Source organism: Equus przewalskii, chromosome 16 (assembly GCF_037783145.1).
Source record: "Equus przewalskii isolate Varuska chromosome 16, EquPr2, whole genome shotgun sequence".
Taxonomy (NCBI): Eukaryota; Metazoa; Chordata; class Mammalia; order Perissodactyla; family Equidae; genus Equus; species Equus przewalskii.
The window spans coordinates 79,989,874-80,013,138 of NC_091846.1; the positions used below are offsets into that span (position 1 = coordinate 79,989,874).

At 52.6% G+C, this 23,265-nt stretch overlaps 1 protein-coding gene across 1 annotated transcript; it reads left to right on the forward strand.

Annotated features, from left to right (window-relative positions):
- Nucleotides 1–3,843: 3,843 nt before the first annotated feature.
- Nucleotides 3,844–23,159, forward strand: F10 (coagulation factor X). Its single transcript, XM_070579367.1, has 8 exons — nt 3,844–4,054; nt 5,830–5,990; nt 14,282–14,306; nt 15,232–15,345; nt 16,943–17,074; nt 19,143–19,390; nt 21,965–22,082; nt 22,552–23,159. The coding sequence occupies exons 1-8, from the start codon at nt 3,985–3,987 to the stop codon at nt 23,139–23,141; spliced, it is 1,458 nt and encodes a 485-aa protein (XP_070435468.1). The 5' UTR covers nt 3,844–3,984; the 3' UTR covers nt 23,142–23,159.
- The last annotated feature ends 106 nt before the right edge of the window (nt 23,160–23,265 follow it).

The following is a 23,265-nucleotide window of genomic DNA, read 5'->3' on the forward strand; positions in this document are numbered from 1 at the left end:
TTCTTCTGCATCTTGGGGTGGGGAGGGGAGAGGGAGAGAGACGGGGGTCTCAAAGGGAGACAGAGGGACAGGCAAGGAGAAGAGCCCAAGAGAAGGAGAGTGAAGTATGAGGGATGCGGAGAGACTGAGAGACTGCGAGAGACTCAGAGATTCCAGGAGACAGACCAAGTGGGAAATAGAAAGACGACAGACACAGGAGAGTGGACGAGGGAGACAGGAGGCACTGCCGTGGTCTGGAGATGTGGCCGTGCACGCCTGCACAGCTCTGCTCCATCTCAACGCCAACGCGGCGGAGGCGTGACAGGTGTATTCACACGCATGTGCTTTCTGAGGGCTGTCTTCTTTCATCTTATTTTCTCTCTTATACGAATATTTCAAGATTTCAGATACATTGGAAGCATCATCCATTCCTTTTGGCGAATATCCTTCCAGATTTTTCCATATATGTATTTTTTACCATAGAATGGAAGGGTCTCACGCACCACACACCGTCTGCCACCCTTTCTCCCCACTAACAGCAAACAGCCGGATCCCCTCAGAGCATTATCTCTGGCAGCCTGCCATTTGCGCATTGTCTGTAATTTACAACCTTGAGACCCTGGTGTCTGTCACCGAGCTGTTCTTTTCTTTCACAATTAATGACACACTGACATGAACTTTCTTACTTGGAGCCTGGTTTTTAAAACCAAGAGTTCTCTGAAGGATTTTGGAGGCCGTAGTTCCCAAACCCTACAGAACTGGGTGTTCTCTTCCTGCCAAGGCCCTAGTCCATGACGGCCCTAAAGAGAGCTCTGGGGAACACTGGCCTGAGGACCACCAGGGGCACTCCACGGAACACAGGTCCCCAGTCCCTCCTGGGGAAGCAGGATCCAGGGGAGGACCCAGTGGGTTACCTTTTCATCAAGTCCCACGGGCAACTGTGGGGCCCCATAGGCCTCAGGTTGGGACGGAAACGACCAGGGGAGGGGATCGGATTCAAAAGTGGGCCCCACTTGACCTTGGCGAAGGTGGATGGAGAAAACCTGGCGGGTGCCCATCTCCCCTGGGACACACCTGGGGAACGGCGACTGGCCTGGCCTGTGCCTGGAATACCCACGGTGCTTAATGCCTGTGAGCTAGGCAGCCAGGGCTCACTCTGCTGAATGGTCAGCCATATTTAGTTTGGAGCAGACCAGGGACCCACAGGCTGCGGTTGGGGCTGAGTCCAGGCCACCTATTTGTGTAAATAAAGTTTTATTGGGACATGCCTACTCTTTCATGCATCATCCATGGCTGCTTAACACGCAGCGCTGAGTAGTTGGGACAGAGACCATCTGACCAAAGAGACCGTCTGATCCGCAGACCCACCGTGTCCACACTCTGGGTCTTTACAGAGAAGGTTTGCTCCCGGCTCAGGCTGTGACTATCAGGGATCCCACCGCACCATCGGGCCTGCATTGGGAGACCAGACACTGGGCCAAACCTCCTGCATCAGAGTGGCCCTGCCTCTCACTCTTGGCCGAGCCGCTACCCTCTCTGTGCTTGTTTCCTCGTCTATGAAATGGGAACCCGCCTCGATGCTTGTCATGCGGATGGAACCAGTGCTCCTAAAATGAGGCGCCAGGGAGGATTCGATCACATCGTCATGGACGGTAAAGCCGATTTGAAGACGTCTGGATGTCCTCCAGCTCAAAGGTTCAGGCTGCCAGGCACTCAGGGGAAGTTCTGCAGCCAAAATGCTCAAGGTCTCTGGAGGCCCTGAGCCCAGTGAGTCTCTTGTTTCTTTCTGGAAACGAAAGCTGGCTGGACTCCTCTTCCTGGGAAGAAGAGGGGAGGAGGGGGGAGCCCTCAGACCCACACGGGGTTAAACGGGGTCCTGGGTGGGTCGCTGGCTATGCCTCAGTTTCCCCAGCTGTCACAGTGCTGCGGTAAGCTGGGTGCTGGGCGACATCAGGATGATCCCTGAAGGCTAACAGACTTGACGTGCAGACACGCTCGCCATTAGAGATCATCTCCGTCTCTCCGAGAGCGGATCTCAGATCATCCTGACCACCAGGCACTGGGGCCAGGAAAGGGCTCATGCAGAACCCTGTCTCCCCCACATGCTGGATGTGCCCAGAGACAGCATCGCAGCACAAAGAGACCAGGTGAGACAGACCCAGGGCATCGACTGCGGGTCATCCCCAAGGACCAGGCTCTGCGTGTCACCGTGACCACCCTGCGAAAGACCAGCCCTGGCCTTGCGCCCCAAGCAGGAGCATTTTGGGACATCACTGATTCATTGGGTCCCTCGGTGACTACTGGGCACCTACTGTGTGTTAGACACCCCTCTGGGTGCTGGAGACAGAGCAGCAAACAAGACAGACACAACGGGCTCGTATCCAAGGGACATGGTGTCGGATGGTCCATCATGGCACGCAACGTGTCAGGGTGCTCGGTACCCTGGAGTACAGCGCGGTCTCCCCCCCGGCCCCGCCCTCGGCTCTCTTGGCCCAGCACTGACCTCGCTGGCCAGTTCGCAGGCCTTATCTTCCTGAGCCTGTAGTCCAGCTGCAGAGACCCCGATCAGCAGAGGGCTTGGGGCCGGGTCCCCAAGCCTGACACTCTGGGGAGGCTTTGGCTGGGTGGGTGGCCGGGTACCTGGTGTCCACCTACTGTGTGCAAACCTCTCCTCCTCCCTCCAGGCTGCCCGTGGAGGGGGCAAGCTGCTTTCAGGGCCCAGATCTGAGGCGACTCCTCTTCCCTGGGGCCTGTCATTTGTCGTGAGGAGATGCAGCCCTAGTTCTGGGACCTCCCCGGGGATGAGAGCCAGGCAGGGGAGACTCTTGAATTCTGCACAGCTGGTGAGCACTGAGCAAGTGTCCTCCATCCTTCCCGGCCCGGCACAAGGGGCCCAGGACAGGACAGGGGTGGGGCTGGTGGAGGAAGCCCCCAGGCCCCACCCCCGGGCACCGTGCAGCCCTTGCCTTCTCTCGCCAGTGACCTGGACTGGGCCTCGTGTAAGTGAGCGATGGGCTTCACCATGAGGCCTCTGGCGTCTCAGGGCTCATTTCCCCTGCCCTCCAGCCAGGCCCCAGTAGGGTATGCAAGGTGAAGCCGCTGTCGGGGAAGCCGGGCCCCCTGCCTGCAGGCGCCTCCATGGCTTTGTCGTGGGGCTGAGAGAGGCAGGTCCAGCAGCTCCTCCCGACACAGTCCCGCTCAACTTCGGGCCAAGCTCTCCTGTGGTCCACAGATCACTTGGGGGTCCCAGCAGAGCAGTTCCCTCCAGGTGCACCGGGCAGGAAGTACTCCTCCCAGAAATATGTGTGAGAGCCTCTGCGCAAGGAGCCATGTGGCACAGAAGGGTCACAGACACCCTCTGCCTCCCAGAGCCCCTGAACTTTTGGGTGAGGCACAAGCCCAACATGCAGGTAAAGCGCAGGCACCAGGACCCTCTGTGATGGAGGCCTTTTGTGGGGCGCCACCTGATACCACCTGGAGAGAGAGGCCTGTGAACACGACCAGTGCAGACTGAGGGAAAGCAGGACCCTGCGGCAGAGAGTCCTGGGTTCAAAGCCAACATGTACCACACTCAGCCCTGACTGACCCTTCAGCTCACTCTAAACCTCAGTCTTCTGTTCTGGAGAAAAGATGGGGAAATGATACTTAGCTTTTATTGTGGTTATAAGGATGAAATGAGAGCTAGACACAAATGTCTGAAGACTCTAAAACAATGTTCTGTTCTCTCAGAACAAAAAGTTCCCATGCCCACAGCAGACCCTGCTGGATATGGTTACTAACGAGGAAGAGGTTCAGCCAGGACCTCCCCAGGACTGCACAGGCCAGGGTGACCATGCCCCGGCATGGTCACCTGTCCCTGACCACCCCCCCACCCCCACAGGCCCAGTCTCCAATCAGGAGGCTGTGATAAGTGGAAGGACAACCAGCCAGACTCAAGCCAGGGTAGTGAACCTTGCCCTGGAGACCTGTGACAGCAGGGACAGAGACACTGTCCTTGGCTACAACATGGCGGGCCCGCTGTGCCTCGTCCTGCTCAGTGCCTCCCTGGCAGGCCTCCTGCTGCCAGGAGGAAGCGGTAAGTGCCCCCACCCTGCAGACTGCAGAGGTGGTCCCTGGGGTGGGGATGGGTCAGAGTGATGCCCTGGAACCTCGGCAGTGTGGATAGTGGGTGCCCGTCCCCTCGTGAAGGCTGGTGTGAGACGGCTGGGCTTGGCAGTTTCAGCCGAGGGCAGCTTAGGGCCAGGTGTGCCTCCCTGTGGGTGGAGAGTCAGACAGTGGATCAGAGATCACAAAGACAGAAGGAAACATGGACAGAGACAGAGACAGAGACAGACAGAGAGGGAGAGGGAGAGAAGGGGGAGGTGGGAGGAGAGACAGAGAGAAGCCCCCCTCCACTGCCAAAGTGAGCTGGGTGGGGGTCACAGGCAGAGAGGCGCTTCCAGGGCAGGGGAGAGAATGAGAGCTGGGGCCACCACCCCCAGGCTGGCTTGGCCAGGGGAAGGGGCTGCCCAATGTGAGGCTGGACAGATGGGGGCCTCTGGGCCTTCCAGGACCCCAGGCCCTGTCCAAAGAGAAGAGGCCAGAAAGGAGAGAAGCAGAGCCAGAGGAGAGAGCAGAGAGGAGGCACCCCTGGGGCTGGGGAGACCCTGAGGCTCATTTGCATCCTGGATCAAGAGGAAGGACAGGAGCGCTTGGGAGAGACGAGGGGATGCAGGTGTGTGGGAGATGAGGAGGCGGTGAACGGTGAAGGAGAGAGAGAAAAACAACAGGGGAGACCCACGTGTGGAAGGAGGGAGGCAGGAAACCCACGTGTGGGCTGTATGTCAAAGCAAGCACTTGTTAGTGGAGCAGATGTTCCAAGGAATGTGGGGGGGCCCACAAATAAGTTTGAGCCTGGTGTTGTCGGAAAAATATCCATGTCACTGAAAGAAACAGAGAATTCGGAAAGTCATTTGAGGTAGGCATGAAGCTAATCTTTACTGCCTAGTGTGTACCTAAGTGAACACCACAAGTTGTACATTGTTTAAAACAACCCTAGGAAGCAGGCACGGGAATTCCCACTTGCCAGTGTCACGTAGGAGGTGACCAAGGCGGACTTGAAACTGAAGACGCTGGATCCCGCAGTGCTGGTTTTCGGTGTGGGACTGGGGGTTCGGAGCTGAGACAGGGGAGACGGCCATGATGGTGAGGGAGCTGGGGACAGAGCTCAGGGTGAAAGCTGGCAACAGAAGCACGGAGCTGGAGAGTCAGCTACATCACGGGGAGCCTCCACATTCTTCAGCGGGAAAAGGAGAGGAGGGCAGAGGGCCGAGACAAGCATCCGAGGGCCTCCCTATTGCCGGAGGAGAGGAGGAGAGGATGAGAGAGGGAAGACGGCGGGGCGGCCCAGCTCAGCGTCGGTTCATGCACAGGGATGGCCAGAGAGGCTCTGATCCAGGACATTTAGCTGGCGGGTCACCACTCACTTGTGACTCATGAAATCAATATAGCGGGTTTTCAAAAATGGAATAGAACAGAATCAAGTAGAAAACTTTGTAATAAGTAGTATTTTCTAGAAAGTAGTGTAAGCACTACTTCTGGCAACTTTTGCTTTAATTGTGTTTTTGTGCGTCCCGGGAGTGGATAGAAATCATGCTTTCAGGGGTACACGGTGCTGGAAACAGTACCACAACTCCCCACCCGCTTGACTCAGAGCCGGGCCAGGCAGAGGGCAGTGGCGTGGTGGGGACGGGGGCGCAGGGTCGCCGGGCGAGCCAGGCAGAGGGCAGCCGCGTGGCGGGGACGGTGGCGCGGGGGCAGGCGGCGCTCCTCCACGGCGGCCGCCTCCACCCGCGCCCCCTCCTCCCGCAGTGTTCCTGAGCCGGGACCGCGCGCACGGCCTCCTGCACCGCGTCCGCAGGGCCAACTCGTTCCTGGAGGAGCTCAAGAAGGGGAACCTCGAGAGGGAGTGCAGGGAGGAGAGCTGCTCCTTCGAGGAGGCCCGGGAGGTCTTCGAGGACGTCGAGCAGACGGTAAGGGCCTGGGAGGGCCTCCAGGAGGCCGACCCCTCCGGCTGACCTGCAGGCGACCCCGGAGGCCTCCCCCCAGGCTGACCTGCAGGCGACTACGGAGCCCCCCCCCCCAGGCTGACCTGCAGACGACCCTGGAGGCCCCCCCCCAGGCTGACCTGCAGGTGACCCCAGAGACCCACCCCCCCCCCCATGGCTGACCTGCAGGTGACCCGGGGCCCACCCACCCCAGGCTGACCTGCAGGTGACCCCAGAGGCCCACCCCCCCCCCAGGCTGACCTGCAGGTGACCCGAGGCCCACCCCCCCCCCCCGCAGGCTGACCTGCAGGTGACCCGAGGCCCACCCCCCCCCCAGGCTGACCTGCAGGCGACCATGGAGCCCCACCCCCCTAGGCTGACCTGCAGGTGACCCCAGAGGCCCACCCCAAAGGCCGAGCCCCCAGGCCAATCCAGAAGCTGACCACGGGCCACGCTGGCCCTTCCGGGCTGTGGCCGCTGCAGAGGAGAGCCGCGGGGGCCCTCCCGCTTGGCGGGGCAGTGGGGAGACTGAGGCCCTCACCCGCAGGGTCAGGCGCAGCCACGGTCCGGAGGGCGGTGGCCGGAGGGAGGCTGTGGCCAGAAGCCAGTGGCAGGGCCGTGGGAACTTGTGGAGCGACTGCCGAATCAATCCTAAAACGGGAAAGACCAGGCGGGCCTCCGGGCACAGCCACGCCGCCGCCACCCTCGACGCCGGCCCTGAGGGCGCCGCGCGAGCTACTCGGGGCCGCGAGGCTCCGCACTGCGCCTGCGCAGCACCCGCGCGCCAGACGCCCGCCCCTGGGAGAGGCGGGGCCTCGGGCGCTGCCCGGGAAGTCGCCTGCGCGCCTCGTGCACCTTGGGACCCGGCCGGGTCCGCCATGGGCCGAGACGTCCGAAAAGGCGGCGGCGGGACAGGGCTGGGCGGCAGCCGAAGCCGCAGGAACGCGCTGAAGACGCTGAAGACTGGGAAGACGGTAGCGAGCAGGGGCCGGACAGGAGCTGGGCCAAGCCGCGGCCGCCACAGGCTGACGCCGCAGCGCTCGGGCGCGCGCAGGCCCCGCCCACGGCCCCTGGCGGGCTGCTGCGGAGGCCCCGCCCTCGGGCTGCGGCGCGCGGGAGGTCCGCCTTCGGCCTCGTCTCCGGCGCGGAGCGCGGCGACTCTGTGCGGAGCCGGAGGCGGGGCGTCTCCCTGTGCTTGCCAGCCTGCCCCGGAGACTGTCGGGAGTTCGGCGGGCCAGCAGGGGCCGAGTGCCGCTGCCCGTGGGTCGCATGCGGCCCGGCCGCACGTCGCCCTGTGCTGACTGCGAGCTCCGAGGGCAGAGATACCTCCTCACGGCGGCCGCTGGACTCCAACCGGGCGGGACGAGGGTGACCTGGCCAGCGGGCCGGAGACATGGCGTCCTGTGGTGAGCCCAACTCAGGACCCTCGCGCCTCCCGCACCGCCAGCCTTCGGGGGGCTGCCTGTGCCCTCGTGCGACGCCGGACCCGGAGGACAGACAGCCGCTGCCCCTGGACCCTGTGGTCTGTATGGACCCCGCGATGTCGGGGTGGGGGCTGCACCTGGGCTGTTCGAGGCCACTGCCTCCCACATCCACGGCACCGCCTTCCCAGAGTCCACAAGGCCCGGGAGGAGGCTGCCCGCGGGAGAGCCCAAGGCAGGCCCGGACGAGGCCGCCTGCCCATGGGTGAGCCCGAGGAAGGCCCAGCAGGAGGAGGAGGAGGCCGCCCGCGGGAGAGCCCGAGGAAGGCCCGGATGAGGCCACCTGCCCACGGGTGAGCCCGAGGGAGGCCGCCCACGGGAGAGCCCGAGGAAGGCCCGGACGAGGCCACCTGCCCATGGGTGAGCCCGAGGAAGGCCCGGCAGGAGGAGGAGGAGGCTGCCTGCGGGAGAGCCCAAGGAAGGCCCAGGAGGAGGCCGCCTGCCCACCAGAGAGCCCGAGGAAGGCCCGGCAGGAGGAGGAGGAGGCCGACTGCGGGAGAGCCCAAGGAAGGCCCAGGAGGAGGCCGCCTGCCCACCAGAGAGCCCGAGGAAGGCCCGGCAGGAGGAGGAGGAGGCCGCCTGCGGGAGAGCCCAAGGAAGGCCCAGGAGGAGGCCGCCTGCCCGTGGGTGAGCCCGAGGAAGGCCTGGCAGGAGGAGGAGGAGGCCGCCCTCAGGAGAGCCCGAGGAAGGCCCGGACGAGGCTGCCTGCCCACCGGAGAGCCTGAGGAAGGCCCGTGCTGAGGCTGCCTGCCGGAGAGCCCAAGGATGGCCCCGGAGGAGGCCACCTGCCCACTGGAGAATCTGAGGAAGGCCCATGGGGAGGCTGCCGGAACCTTCCTCTCTTGGCCTGAGGGAGCCAAGTCCGTCCCTGTGGACCTCTGTGTGTCCGAAGCCATTGAGCGTCGTCCTGGCTGCAGACAGACCCCTTGACAGGCTGCCACAGCTCCTGAAGGGAGTCGGGCGAGCCCGTCCTCCCAGAGCACATGGAGCACGCGCCTGGCCCAAGGGGCCCTCGGTCTCACAGCGCCCCTGGAGCTGTTTGTCAGGAATGGTGTGGTCCACACAGCACCATGCTGCTCTCCGAAGAGCAGGCCAACACGGATTTGGCCCTCCATGCCTCGTGGGTACAGGCTGCCCCACATTCCTGGTGAACTCTGGTAGTGGTGTGGACGTACCCTGCTTCCCGCAGTGAAACCTGAAAATGCAGAGAACGGAGCGACCACTGATAGGCTGGGAAGACCAACATTTGGCACTTCTGCATAGAAAATAATTTTCCGTTGTATCACTCAGACATTTCTGTGTTCCTGCAAAAGATCATGGTCTGCAAGGGACTCTTGTGTGTTGCCATCCGTTTGAGTACCACTGCCTATTTCAGCCCCCAGAGAGAAGAGGAATTAAGAATTCATTTTTACTCCTTGTCACCAATTAATCAATTTGTCTCTTTTAAAAGATTATTCATAATTTCAGGAAATATTTTCAATTTTAAATGTTTTAGCTCATGTATACATACATAGTTTTTTTTAAAAAAAGTAATACAAGTAGGGGCTGGCCCCGGGGCCGAGTGGTTAAGTTCGCGCGCTCCGCTGCAGGCGGCCCAGTGTTTCGTTGGTTCGAATCCTGGGCGTGGACATGGCACTGCTCATCAGACCACGCTGAGGCAGCGTCCCACATGCCACAACTAGAAGGACCCACAATGAAGAATATACAGCTGTGCACTGGGGGGCTTTGGGGAGAAAAAGGAAAAAAAATAAAATCTTTAAAAAAAAAAAAGGTAATACAAGTACTTGTAACACCAACACAAGTTTATGTTCTGCTTTTTTACTCAGCATCATTTCCCATTCTTTCTTACTTTTACATGGTTACCATATTTATAATTTTAAAGATCTAAGTTATGTTTTATTGTATGGGTGCATTTACTCTCTTCATGTTTTGACCATGTAAGTTATTTTTAGTATGGCTATTATGACAGCACATACATAGGTTTCTTCTGGATTATCTTCTAAGTTAGAATGGCTGCTCCAGAGAAGGATTACTGGGTCAAAGGTTATCAGCAATTTCTGGTTCCAAGTAATATGGAGAAAGCAGACCCCACCCTTTTTCTCTTACTAAATGTAGCTACAAAACCTGGATAGAGTGGATGGAGCCCCTGAAGACCTTGAAAAGGAAATGGCAGTGCATTGAAGAAAAAGACTGGAATACAAAGTACCATAGAACTGGCTGTAAGTTTACTGTTTTGTTTCCTCCAGTTCTCCAGACATCACTTGACCTGAATCTAATTAGTAGTTATAGAATTCTTGGCAACAGCACAATACGTTTTGTTTCCAGTCACCCATGGAACATTCCACAAGATAGACTATATGCTGTGTCATGAAATACACCTTTACAAATTTAAAAGATTAAAAGCACATCAGATATATTGTCTGACCATAATGGAATTAACCAAAAATCAGTACAGAAAAATTTTGAAGTATGTGGAAATTAACACACTTCTAAATAATCCATGGGTCAAAGAGGAAGTCTCAAAAGAAGTTAGAAAATATTTTCGACTGAACAAAAATGAAAATACAACATATAAACTGTGGGTTGCAGCTGAAGTAGTGCTTATAGGGAAGTTTATAGCATTAAATGTTTTCATTGGAAAAAAAGAAAGGTCTCAAATCAATAAGCTTCCTCCTTAAGATGCTAAAAAAAAGAAAAACAAAATAAACCCCAAAGAGGAGAAATCAGTGAAATTGAAGACATAAAAAATAATAGAGAAGGGCCAGCCCCATGGGCGAGTGGTTAAGTTTGTGCACTCTGCTTCCGCGGCCCAGGGTTTTCCCAGTTCGAATCCTGGATGCAGACAAGGCAGTCCTCATCAAGCCATGCTGAGGCGGAGTCCCACATGCTACAACTAGAAGGACCCACAACTACATACACAATTATGTACCGGGGGGCTTTGGGGAGAAAAAGAAAAAATAAAATCTTTAAAAAAAATAGTAGAGAAAATCGATAAAACTGATATAGCAAGATGGACAAAGAAAAAACATGCAAATTACCTATATCAGGAATGAAAGAAGGAATATCACTAAAGGTCCTGCAGATGTTAAAAGGATAGTAAGAGAATACTATGAACAACTCTTCACGCAGAAATTTGGATGAAATTTGGACAGTTTGGATGAAATGGACCAATTCCTCAAAACCACAAACTACCAAAATATGCACAATCTGAAAGTTATATCTGCAAGTTCAATTTCTTAGTTAAAAACCTTCTGAAAAAGAAATGTCCAGGTCCAGATTGTTTCACTGGTCAATTTTACCAAAGATTTAAAGAAGAAATAACACCAATTGTGTATAATCCTTTCTAGAGAAGAAGAGAGAACACTTCTCAGTTTGTTTTAGGCCAGCATCACTCTGATGCCCAAACCAACAAAGACAGTGAAAAGAGAAAGAAAGAGAGGGAGGGAGGGGGGGAAGGAAGGAAGGAAGAAAGAAAACTACACAGCAGTATCTCTCATGAGTCTCATAAAAATCCTCAACACAATATTAGCAAATTGAATACAGCAACATATAAGAAGAATACAGAATGACCAAGTGCGTTTATCTAGGGCACACAAGGCTGGCTCCATATTTAAAAATCAATAATGTGATCTACTATATTAACAGCTTAAAGAAGAAAATCCAGAAAATCATATCAATTGATGCAGAAAAAGCATTAGACAAAATGCAACATCCATTCATGATCATATATCAGCAAACTACAAATAAAAGACACCTTCTTCAACCTGATAGAGCATCTATAAGGAACCCACAACTGATACCATACTTAATGGTGGAAGCTGAATGCTTCCCCTAAGACTGGAAACAAGGCAAGGATGTTTATTCTCAGCACTCCCAATCTAACACTATACTGGAAGTCTTAGACATAAAGAAATCCTAACAATAAGTCAAGAAAAAGAAATAAAACTATCCTTACTTGCAGATGACGCGATTGTCTACATAGAAAATCCCACAGAATTTGAAAAAGATACTCCTAAAACTATAAGTGAGTCTAGGAAGGTCACAGAATACAAGATCAGCACACAAATCTTAATCATATTTCTATGTAGTAGCAATGTACAGTTAGACCCAAAAATATTTTAAGTACCACTATTACTCCAAAGAAAAATATTTATGTGTAAATCTAATAAAACATGTACAGGCTCCATATGCCGAAATCTACAAAATACTAATAAAAGAAATTAAAGAAGACCTAAGTAAATAGACATACAGTGTGTTCATGGATTGAAAGACTTAACATATTAAGATACTGATCCTCTCCAATTTGATTTATGGATTTAATGCAATGTCAATAAAAATTCCGTCAGGGAGAAGCTGATTCTAAAATTGGAAATATGGAAAAGCAAAAGAATTAGAATAGCTAAAACAATTTAGAGAAAGAAGTTAAAGGTGGAGGAGTCACACCACCTGATTTAAAGACTTACTGTAAGGCTGCCTTAATCACAAAGTATTAATGTATGGTTCTGGTAGACATAGACAAATAGCCCTGTGGAACAGAATATAAAGTCCATAAATAGACCCAGACAAGTATGGCCAATTGATTTTTGACAAAGGTGCATAAGCAATTCCATGGAAAAAGAATTATCTTTTTCAACCAAATGTTATTGGAACAATTGTATATTTATGTGCAAAAAAAGGTCAACTTTGACCTAAACCTAACAACTATACAAAAATTAACTCAAGATGGATTATAGATCTAAAGGTAAAACAAAACTTTTAGGAGAAAATTTTCATTATATGGAGTTAGGAAAAATTCTTAGACACCAAAAGTATAATCCATAAAAGAAAAAATGGGTAAATTGGACTTTGAAAATTTAAAACTTTTGCTATGTGAAAAACACTAAGAGAATGAAAATACAAGCTATTGACTAAGAATATATTTGCAAATCACATATCTGACGAAGGATTTATGGTCAGAATATATAAAGAACTCTCACAACTCGTTAGAAGAAAATAAACACCCTAATTAGACATAGTGAGCAAAAGATTTGAACAGATGCTTCACGAAAGAGGATACATGAATGGCAAAAAGGCACATGAGAAGATATTCAACATTATTAGCCATTACAGAAATGCAAATTAAAACCACAGTGAGATGCCACTACATACCTAGAGAATTAAAAACACTCACCAAAAAAAGTGCTGGTGAGGATATGGAGCAACCAGAACTCCCATACACTGCTTGTGGGAATGCAAAATGGTATAGCCACTCTGAAAAACAGTTTGGCCATTTCTTATAAAGTTGCCATATGGCCCAGCAATCCCATTCCTGGGTATTTTTCTAGAGAAATGAAAACTTTTTTCACAGAAGAACATGTACATAAATGTTTATAGCAACTCTATTCATAATTGCAAAAAACTAGAAATACTACAAATGTCCTTTGTTGGGTGAATAGATAAACAAACTGTGGTACAGCCACAAAATAGAATACTACTGAGCAGTAAACGAGAGGAAATTCATGATGCACATAACTTGAATGAATTTCAAAGACATGGTGCTGACTGGAAGAAGCTAGTTTCACAAGGTTTTATAATGTATGATTCCATTTATACGACATTCTCAAGAAGTCATTACTAAAGTGATGAAGAGCGGATTAGTGGCGCTAGGCATTAGGGCTGGGGGTTGCCAGGGGTTAGCAAGGTTGGGAGATAGCATGAGAGAGTTTGGGGGGAGATGGAACTGTTCTGTGTCTTGATTGTGGTGGTGGTTATACAAACCTATGTATGTGTTGGATTTCATAGAATTGTACACTAAAAAAATTTTACTGTGTGATAATTTTTTAAAATAAAAATTTAAAAGACAGTGTATTAGTTTTTTAGGGCTTCTGTAAAGTAGTACAACAAACTGGGTGCCGTAAAACAACAGAAATTTATTCTCTCACAGTTCTGGAGACCACAAGTCCAAAATCAAGTTGTTGCCAGGGTTGGTTCATTGTGGAAGGTCTGAGAGAGAACCTGCTGCTCGCCGCTTCCAGCTTCTGGTGGCTGCCAGCGGTCCTTGATGTTCCCTGGCTTGTACATGCCCCACTCCAATCTCTGCCTCCATCTTCACATGGCCTTCTTCTCTCTATGTCATTTTCTGTCTCTTATAAGGACACTCTTAGTGATTTAGGGTCCACCCTAATCTAGTATGACTTCACTTCAGTTTTTACCTTAATTACATCTGCCAAGACCCTATTCTCAGTTAAGGTCTGAGGTTGCATTCTAAGGTTGTACCTCAATTTGGGGGGATTGGGTGGGAGACACACTATTCAACCTACTACAGACAGCAAAACAAAATTTTTAAGACTTATGAACATGTTTTTGATGTAATATATAATCTTGATGCCCTATTTTAGGCTGATTACCATTTAGCATTTTTTCAATTAACAATGATTATTTGCCAAGCACCTGATCCTTTATCGAATCTTTGGCCCAGGTTTCTTAACTAAAAAACATTCATTGATCAGCGAGGGCGAGCACACATAGCAAACCCTTTTTAGTACAATCCATTTCTTGGTGATTAACTGAAAATAAATTTTCAATATGCAACAGAGATGGTGCATTTAAGATGATCGAAGCCACGTCTTTACAGGTAGAGAAGGTCTGAAAGATTTTCTCTTTTGGACTGAATAGTTCTAGAGAAATTTGTTCCAGAAAATGACCTCTGTTTGGGGAAAGTATCCTGCACAGGTTGAGTAACTAGGTTATGGTTGTTATTGGTGTGAAATGTCTGTTTTTTCCATAATGTATTTAAAAGTCTTTTTTCCCTTTTAGACTGAATTCTGGAATAAATACAAAGGTGAGATGTTTTCTATTTTAACCTTAAACAAGAAGGCTTCATTGGGATATTTACATTGAGAGAAATTGTATTTGAATTTTGAAAATGCTTCCTGAATTTCTTTTCTGCTCCTATTTAAATCTTACTCATTTAAGACTTTTCCTCTCTGTTTCCATAAAAGTTATTGTAAAATAGTTTTTTATAGTAACTTTATATCAATTTTAGTTTTGTTACTTAAATATAGATTTAAATCAGTTTATTCTCATTCGAGGACACCAAATTCCATGGTCTATTTTTTTTAAATCCAAGTATATTAGGTAGAAACAAAAAATAGAATCTGAAAGATTGAGTCCTCCAATAAGGGAACCGCGTGACTTAATGCTTACAGCATCTGAAATGATACTAATCATGACTAGTGTTTTCATTCTGGTGACAGTATTCGATTTCTCAAACTGACAGTCAGACCTATCTCTAAGTTAGATTTTCCAAATGCAGCGAGAAGTGTGAGGCTGTTTGTCAGTGCTGGACAGTAGTCTTTACGTTTTCATTTTAGCCCCAGACCATTTGAAAAGAGAAACCCTACCATCCCTCTTGTTAGTTAGCCCAGCCCAGAATTGAGTGTCAGGCAATCATCCGTCTTGCAGTTGGACCCATGTGTTACCAGCCCAGAGCTCTTCACTCTGATGCAAAAACACATCGGACATCTCAGTAAAAGTTGGGAAGCTTGTCGATGATCCAGTTAGATAAGGGCATCACGTACATGTAGCCACAAAGGGTGGGGATAAAACGAAGTCCAGGCAGGAAAAATTGTTTACAGGGAAACAGAGAGAATTCCAGGTCGACTCAACTTATCTGAAAAATGTGTGCCAAGATCAACAGAGTAGAGTTATCTCCATGATGATGGGAATCGCCTGCAAGCTCTGGTTTCCAAATCCTTTCTTTGCAGATGGAGACCAGTGTGACAGCAATCCTTGCCTGAACGAGGGCAAATGCAAAGATGGTCTTGGGGAATACACATGCACCTGTTTGGAAGGATTCGAAGGCAAAAATTGTGAACTTTGTGAGTTCTTCTTCTTGGAGCACTTTCAGGTCAGAGTTAACTGAAGGGCCAAAGGTGGGAGAGAGGGAAGAAGCTAAACACCGGAGGATGGACAGTCTCAGGTCACTTCTGCTCTAGACTCTGTGCTCCGTTATGTTGTGCGCTGGACTAACAGCGAAGAGAGGAAGTCAGAGCCCCAGGTGTGCCCTGCAGTGCACTCAGTCTGGAGCACAGGGAGACACATGTCCCTTCTCTGTTCCTCTGAGAGAGGCTGTGGGACATTCATGGAGATGTGGCCCAGAGCACAGAAGCGAGAACTGACTTTTTCCTCGCTCTGTGGCTCGTAGTCCTTGTGGTCCTGGACCGTGGTTCCGAGTCACCACTTTCACTCAGGCCTGTTGGCGCCAACATCAGTGCTGAATGCTTGGGATTGTCCAATTAAAAAACTTGATGCATTTAATTAATTCTACGTGGAAAAGTCACTAAGAGTTTTCCTAATATGTGATTAATTTTTAATAAAAATAGGTTAGTATTAAGCCAGTTTTCCCTAAGAAGAAAGATTTGCGTTTCTTTTAAATTACTAAATTTATAGTCTGTAGACTATGCCCTTAGTTTGGATTACTTTGGAACTTTTCCCGATGGGAGCATCATTAGGCGTCACTCCATCCTGAGTCCCGAGATGCTTCTTCTGCACACGGTCTGACTGACCCCGGGGCCATTGTGAATGTATTCTAAAGTTCCATGAATGTTGATCTTTGCACTGTAATTATTTTTTCGTCAAAACCCAAATGGCAGAATGTGACATAAATTGCTGGCATCACTGAGTGAGCTTGGGGTTGGTGCTCAGTGTGCGCTGGAAGCAGCGTGTGCTTCTGGCTCCGCTGCACTGCAGAGGGTGCGCTCAGCCGGCCTTACGGTCCCAGAAACCTGGCCTTGGTCGAGGGCACCACCGGCCCACATGGGGCACTGTGCCAAAGTCCTGTGACTTGTGAGGTTGTCCTGGGAGGTGGTGTGACCTCCACCACTTTACAAGTGAGGGAACCGAGGTCCCTGGGGTTTAAATAACTTGCCCAAATCCCACAGCTAGTGAAGGAAGGGCCAGCCTGAGTCCAGGACGTGACTGCCTGCCCTTCTTTCCTGCTGCCCTGGAGCCTGACCCCAGTCCCCAAGGCCCGTATTCCACAGGGAATCCTCTAGCCTCAGAGTGAACAGGCCTGTGGCCGCTCCACTCAGCTCAGCCTGAGCGCCTGGTCCCGGAGCCCCCTTTCTTGCAGGCAGCCCATCCACACAGGTCAGCACCCACATGCCCTTCTTAGGGGGGAACTTGAGACACACGCCCAGCCTCTAGGGCCCTCACCATGGTGTCCCCATGCAGGCTAGGGGGCGGCAGGGCAGTGAGAAGGGCGCAGAGGGGTGGTTCCCTCGCCCCCAGCCTGCCCTTGGCAGCACTGGGACTGGCTGAGGTGCCTTAGCTGCCTGGCCCTTTGCTCTAGCTGGGTGACCCGCTGTGGGGATGACGGGTGGGTGGCTGTGCCCAGGGTGCTGCCGTCCTTCCTCCTGGATGGCTGCAGCCTTGGTTTCCCCGCCCGTCCTGAGGGCCAGCATGCCTCTCCCACAGCCATGCGGCAGCTCTGCAGCCTGGACAACGGGGACTGTGACCAGTTCTGCAGCGAGGAGCGCAACTCCGTGGTGTGTTCCTGTGCCAGTGGATACATCCTGGGTGACAATGGCAAGTCCTGCATCTCCACAGGTAGGAGGAGTGTGGGTCACCTCAGCAGGGCTCCCTGGGCCCTGGGGTCCATGCCGGTGCAGGTGGGCTGGACGGCCGAAGCATCCTGGATGGGCTGCAAGGTTTGGAAACAGACTCGCTATTTCTGTGAACCATCTAAGAATGGGGCCAATGATGTCTCTAACTCCTTGGTGGATGTGAAAGTATAAGGAGTAATTCACGGAGGGCGTGTCACCAGTGCCCAACTCGTAGCAAACCCTGAGTCACTCCGTAGTGACTGTCCTGTGGCCCTGGGAAGGGTGGGGGGCCTGGGAGGCTGGGAGTTAGGACAGGCCGAGGCTGAGAGTGTGTGGGCAGGCGAGGGGCCATTCAGGCCTGACCACTGGAGCCGTAGAGCTGGAGGGGCAGTGCAGGGACCAGAAGAGGAACTGAGGACCCTCAAGAGCTGATCTAGGTTGTGGGCCCCAGAGTTAATTGAATTAATTTTTTCTTTCCTGTGATAAAAGTTAGACTCAGTGAGTCTGGCCTAGAAGCTCACAGAGGGTGTGACCTAGTGAGGGCCTGAGCGAGGGGCCAGGTCCCGGGGGTGCAAGAGCCCGCCTCACACGCAGTGGGAAGGCCATCATCTGCTGCAGGCCAGCCTGGCCAGAGGCTCTGGGGCCACTCCTTTCTCTCAACATGATCCACTTCTCACAGCGGCCCGACGCGCTCCTCAGAGCCTGGTCCCCTGACTGACCAACAGGTCTGGCGTTACATGGGGGCGTATTAGAAATGCCGAACCCCAGACCCGCTGCAGGAGGTGGCACATTCAGGAGGACCGAAATTATGGAACATTAAGTCTCTGAACCAGGAAAAGACAGTGTGGTTTATATTTCTATTGGTAATGAAATTTTAAACGTAAGCTGGCTCAAAAGTATTTTAACTAAAGTCATTTCTTGACGTGCATGCAACACTTTTTTAAATTCAATTCACAAATCAATTTAAAATAAAGTTTGATGTTTGAAAATAAAATCAGGTAAACTACTTTCTAGTGCAAAAGATTCTGTTCTAAATCACAGACGAGCTAGTTCAGAATTTGAAAGGCAGTGATTACGCATCTTAACACAATATAGGGAACAGCAGGGTGCACTCCTTCTCTCCAGCAGCACCTTTTCCTGAGTCCGCTGGCGGGAACCGCGCGGGTCCTGAAGGAGCGTGCACAAAGGCTGAAGAAAACCTGAGGTTTGCTTATCTGATCTCAGACAGACACAGGGCAGCAGAGAAAAGCCCCTGCGACCCGTTTCAGAGCTGCTGTTCTGCTGTCTCGGGCTCTTCGCCCTCCACCCGTCCTTCCTCCTCCCTCTGCCCTGCATTGCCCCTGCGCCTCCGCTCCCCGTTGGTGATGACACGGGAAGGGAGCTTTCCAGTATTTACTGACATCCCTGCTGTGCCCGCTGCTTCATTTCAGATGTCGTCGCACAAAGCCACGTCGTGGTGTCCGTCTTATGCTGCAGGTTGCTCCCACGTTTTGTTCCTTGTGCCTGGAACACGTTTTTTCCTTCCACGTTTTTCACTGGGAACGCGTCGGACACAGCAGGGCTGGCAGAATTTTATAGCGAGCACCCACCAGGATTCTACGTTAACATCTCGCTGACTTGCTTTGTCATGTGTCTGCCCCCATTTGTCCTCTGTCCATCCACAAGCTGCCTAATTCGGTTGACGCATTTCCAGGCAGATTGCAGAATCCCCTTCAATGCTTCAGCATCCTGGTGACCCAGCGGTCAGTGTCTGCAGGGCTGTCGTCTAGGTGAAAGTGACACACAGTGGGGTACACCAATGGGAAGGGCACGTTTCCTGCATTGTGACAATGGCGTCTATCTTGTAACCCAGCCCCAATCAAGACAGAGCAGCCCGCACCCCGGAAGGTCCTCACACCCCTTCCCAGTTACCGAGCACATGCCCTGCTCCTCCCCGCTCACAGTGTTCCAGGCGGCTCACCCCATTACCGAGAGGGACAGACTGACAACCTCCTCAGCTCCTCCTGCTTCGTGGGGACTGTGCGCTGTAGGGAGCTTTTTGCCTTGCTGAGCCCAGGCCATTTTTCTTTCAGAGCCTTTCCCCTGTGGGAAACATACTCAGGGACGCGGGAAGAGGGCGGCGGACCAGGCCACTCAGAGCCATGAGGAGCCCACCCAAACCGACATTCTGGAGCAGTACAGCCCTGGAGACCTGGCTCCCACCAAGAGCCCCGGCGATCTGCTAGGATCCAACAAGACGGAGACGAACGCAGAGAACCAGCAGAATCTGGTCCGGATAGTGGGCGGGAAGGAGTGCCAAGAGGGCGAGTGTCCCTGGCAGGTAACTGCTGAGCACACTTAGTGAGCTAACGGGGTGGGGACCTGTCCTGGCTGGGCGCCACGGGCACGGCCACAGAGGACACGCCCAAGCACACATTTGGCCCCACAGCAGGCTTTGAGCTCTTCCCCGCCTGCCCTGCTGCCCCATTCCAGGCTTCTCTGCCCGTGAAGGACAGATGGGAGGGCAGAGCCCCGCCTGGAGTCTTAACACCTCTCCCCACTGGAAGGCGAGATGGGCGGCAGCTCAGGCCGAGTCAGCAGGTGGAGGTCGGCTGCCTGACGGGGCGAGGCCTCTGCCTGTGCTTCTGTTTGACTGAAGGTGGAAAGAGTCCCTCCCCTTGTTTCATTTCTAATTTGGTAAATTTTCTTTATCCAAACACCTAAACCCCAATGAGGCAGAGGCCTTGTAGAGAAGAGCATATCCATTTGTTTTCAAAGGTGAAAACCACTGCTGGGTTGTTGATTTGGACTAAGGTTGCCAGATTTAGCAAATAAAAAGCAGGACTTCTGCTTAAGTGGGAATTTCAGATAAACATGGAATGACTTTTGATGTAAGTATATAAATATTACATGGGACATATACTAAAATTACTTGCTATTTATTTGACTCAAATTTAACTGAGTGTCCTCTATTTTATCTGGCAACCCTAACTTGGACTTTAAGTTTTTAGGGTCCAAAGCCAAAACAGCTTCTCCTACAAGCAGAAATCCCAGAGCTGCCAACAACCTTCAGAAGTTACCTCCGCTCGCTCCCCGCCTCCAGGCCACATGACAGCTGTGCATGTGTCTGAGTGATCAAGAGCAAGGGAGGGCATGCCTCATCTGGTCATCCCTCATCAGCACATCCTTGTGGAGAACTTACCGTGTGCCGGGCAGTGACTGGGCGTGGTGTGTGTAGGGTATGATGTCATCAGAGCCACTTCTCTAGGAAGGGAGGTGAGACCCACCTGGATCACCAAATGCAAGTTGGTGTGTGATGAGGGCCCGTGGGAGCATAACGAAGTCCTCGGGGGCAGGACAGGCTCCCCACCCAGAGGGCACAGCTGTGGCCCAGGGGCTCTGTGAGTAGCTTTGGATGGGGCTGCACAGCAGGGAACAGGGACGGGCACCCGGGAGAAGGGTCCTCAGCAGTGGGCGCCCCATGGAGTCTGCTGGGATTCGTGGTTCTTGCTCTCCCAGTTCCAGACTCCACCGGCTGCCTCATCTCCATCTTTAGGAAGGACAGTCGGTCTCCAATTCTTAGAAAGATTGACTCCCCCTCACTCGGTACCCAAGTTGGATTGTGAATTGATAAATTATGCAAAAAAAAAGCAAAAATATTACTACAGGGGCCGGCCCGGTGGCGCAGCAGTTAAGTTCATGCATTCTTCTTTGGCAGCCCAGGGTTTGCAGTTTGGATCCTGGGTGCAGACCTACAGACCGCTCAGCAAGCCATGCTGTGGCAGGCGTCCCACATACAAAGTAGAGGAAGATGGGCACAGATGTTAGCTTAGGGCCAGTCTTCCTCAGCAAAAAACCATTATATATATATTACTGCTTCATGCTAGTCATGAACATCTTCAAGAGTTCCTTTAGACTCAGTGTTGTTAACTGTCTCATTGACCTACACATACCCCCAGCCAATAACTGTTGCTCAGAGGTTGTGGAACTCCCTGGAGAAAGGAAAAGCAAAACTGCTCCGTCTCCAGATCTGCAAGCCCCGTTCTTTGGGGAGAAAGGAAAGTAAGAGACTTGTCTGTGGAGCCTCTCACTTGCCCCATCAGTGCTCCTTCCCACGTGGAATGTCCTCACTCCCAAATCCTGTCCGGGAGAAAATCACGTGGATCCTGAGGAAAGTAACCTGGAACGGTGGCATTCTGCGGGCCGAGGGAGAAGGGTTCAAATAGCTGCACCGTTGCAGAGACCAGAAGTCGCGCCTGCTCTGGACGGGTTTTCTCCAGCCCGGCATCGCTGGTCTGGAGTGTGATTCATTGCCAACAACAGTGAAGTTGTTCCTCCGTGCGTGACACTGTGGACAGTGCTGGGACAGAGTGAGGAGAAGGAGGAGACTAGCCCCTGGAGTCCAGGCGGAGAGATGGTGAAGCGGGGTGGGACCACCCGCTGTGACCAGCACTGGCGCTCAGCAGGGCCTCAGCGGCAGTCTGTTGAGTAAATGAACAGTCGCTCACTTGCCTGACCTGTGAAGCAAAGACCAGACGATGTGAAGGTGCTGCCCGGACTTGTGCCACGAAATCCGGGGAGTGGGTGGCAAGGAGCTGGGAAGGTGCCATGGGGTGCCCCCTGAACCAGCTCTTGGAGAATGTGCCGGTTGGACCAGTGGGTGGGACGTGCAGGCCTGGGCACAGTCACCCTGGTTGGGAAATCTGCAGGACTGGCCAATGGGCAGCAGCCCGAGTGTCAGGTGGGCACTGTGGGTGCACTGGCTTGGGCCTCACGTTCCAGCCTGAAGAGGCCACAAGTTCTTCCGTGGGGAAAGGGGTCAGGGGCTGGGGAGGAAGGCTGGAGCTAGAGACTGTCAGATTCCTCCTCTCAGGAAGTCAGACCAACCTTGTGGGCTCTGGCGCTCTCGTTGCAGGCTCTGCTCATCAACGAGGAAAACGAGGGGTTCTGTGGAGGCACCATCCTGAACGAGTACTATATCCTCACCGCGGCTCACTGTCTCCACCAAACCAGGAGATTCAAGGTGAGGGTAGGTAAGTGGCGCCCACACCCCTCGGCCCCCCTCCAGGGCCCACTGTCACTTCCTTATTTTCAGAGACCATTAGAATTGATCAAGTCTGTTGGAAACACTAGTTAAACTACCAAAATCCTGGGGGGGGCTGTTTCACAGAGGAAGACGGGGGAGGGCGGGGGGGGGGCAGCCTTCCTAGGGCCAGCCCAGCCCTTCTCCTGTGTGGTCCCCCCTGATGCTTGGAGTTCACGCCCAGGCATGCGCCTCCTCTCAGGGTCTGCTCAGGCAAGGCTCCCAGAGCCCCCTCTTCAGCAATCTGAGCACTGAGTACCTTTTTACGCTTTCTTATATTTTTCCAATTTTCTAGTGACCATATACCATTTTTTAATTAGAAAACACACTAACAACTTTAAAAAGTAACCCACACGTAAGTGCTCGGCCATGCTGGGCTGACATGGCCGTGTCCTCGCCGTGTCCTCACCATCTCCCAGGTGACCGGAACACGGAGGAGGAGGAGGGCAACGAGATGGCGCACGAGGTGGAGATGGTCATCAAGCACAACAAGTTCATCAGGGAGACCTACGACTTCGACATCGCTGTGGTCAAGCTGAAGACGCCCATCACCTTCCGCATGAACGTGGCACCCGCCTGCCTGCCCGAGAAGGACTGGGCCGAGTCCACGCTCATGACACAGAAGTCGGGCATCGTGAGTGGCTTCGGGCGCACCCACGAGAAGGGCCGCCCCTCCGCCACCCTCAAGATGCTGGAGGTGCCCTACGTGGACAGGAACACGTGCAAGCTGTCCAGCAGCTTTGTCATCACCCAGAACATGTTCTGCGCCGGCTACGACTCAAACCCAGAGGACGCCTGCCAGGGGGACAGTGGGGGTCCCCACGTCACCCGCTTCAAGGACACCTATTTCGTCACTGGCATCGTCAGCTGGGGAGAAGGATGTGCACGCAAAGGGAAGTACGGGGTCTACACCAAGGTCACCAGCTTCCTTAAGTGGATCGATAGGTCCATGAAAGCCAGGGGCGGGGCCCAGACAGAGCGGGCAGCCCCTGTGCCTCACCCCCATTAAAGTCATTCCACCCCAAGACCTGCTGGCAGCCGCTGGCGTCTCGTTTTGTCGTAGCACTTGTTCTGGGCAGGCTGAGTCCTGCCGTCGGTCTCCTGTCTGCAGTGATCCGCTCTGTGTTGCTTCC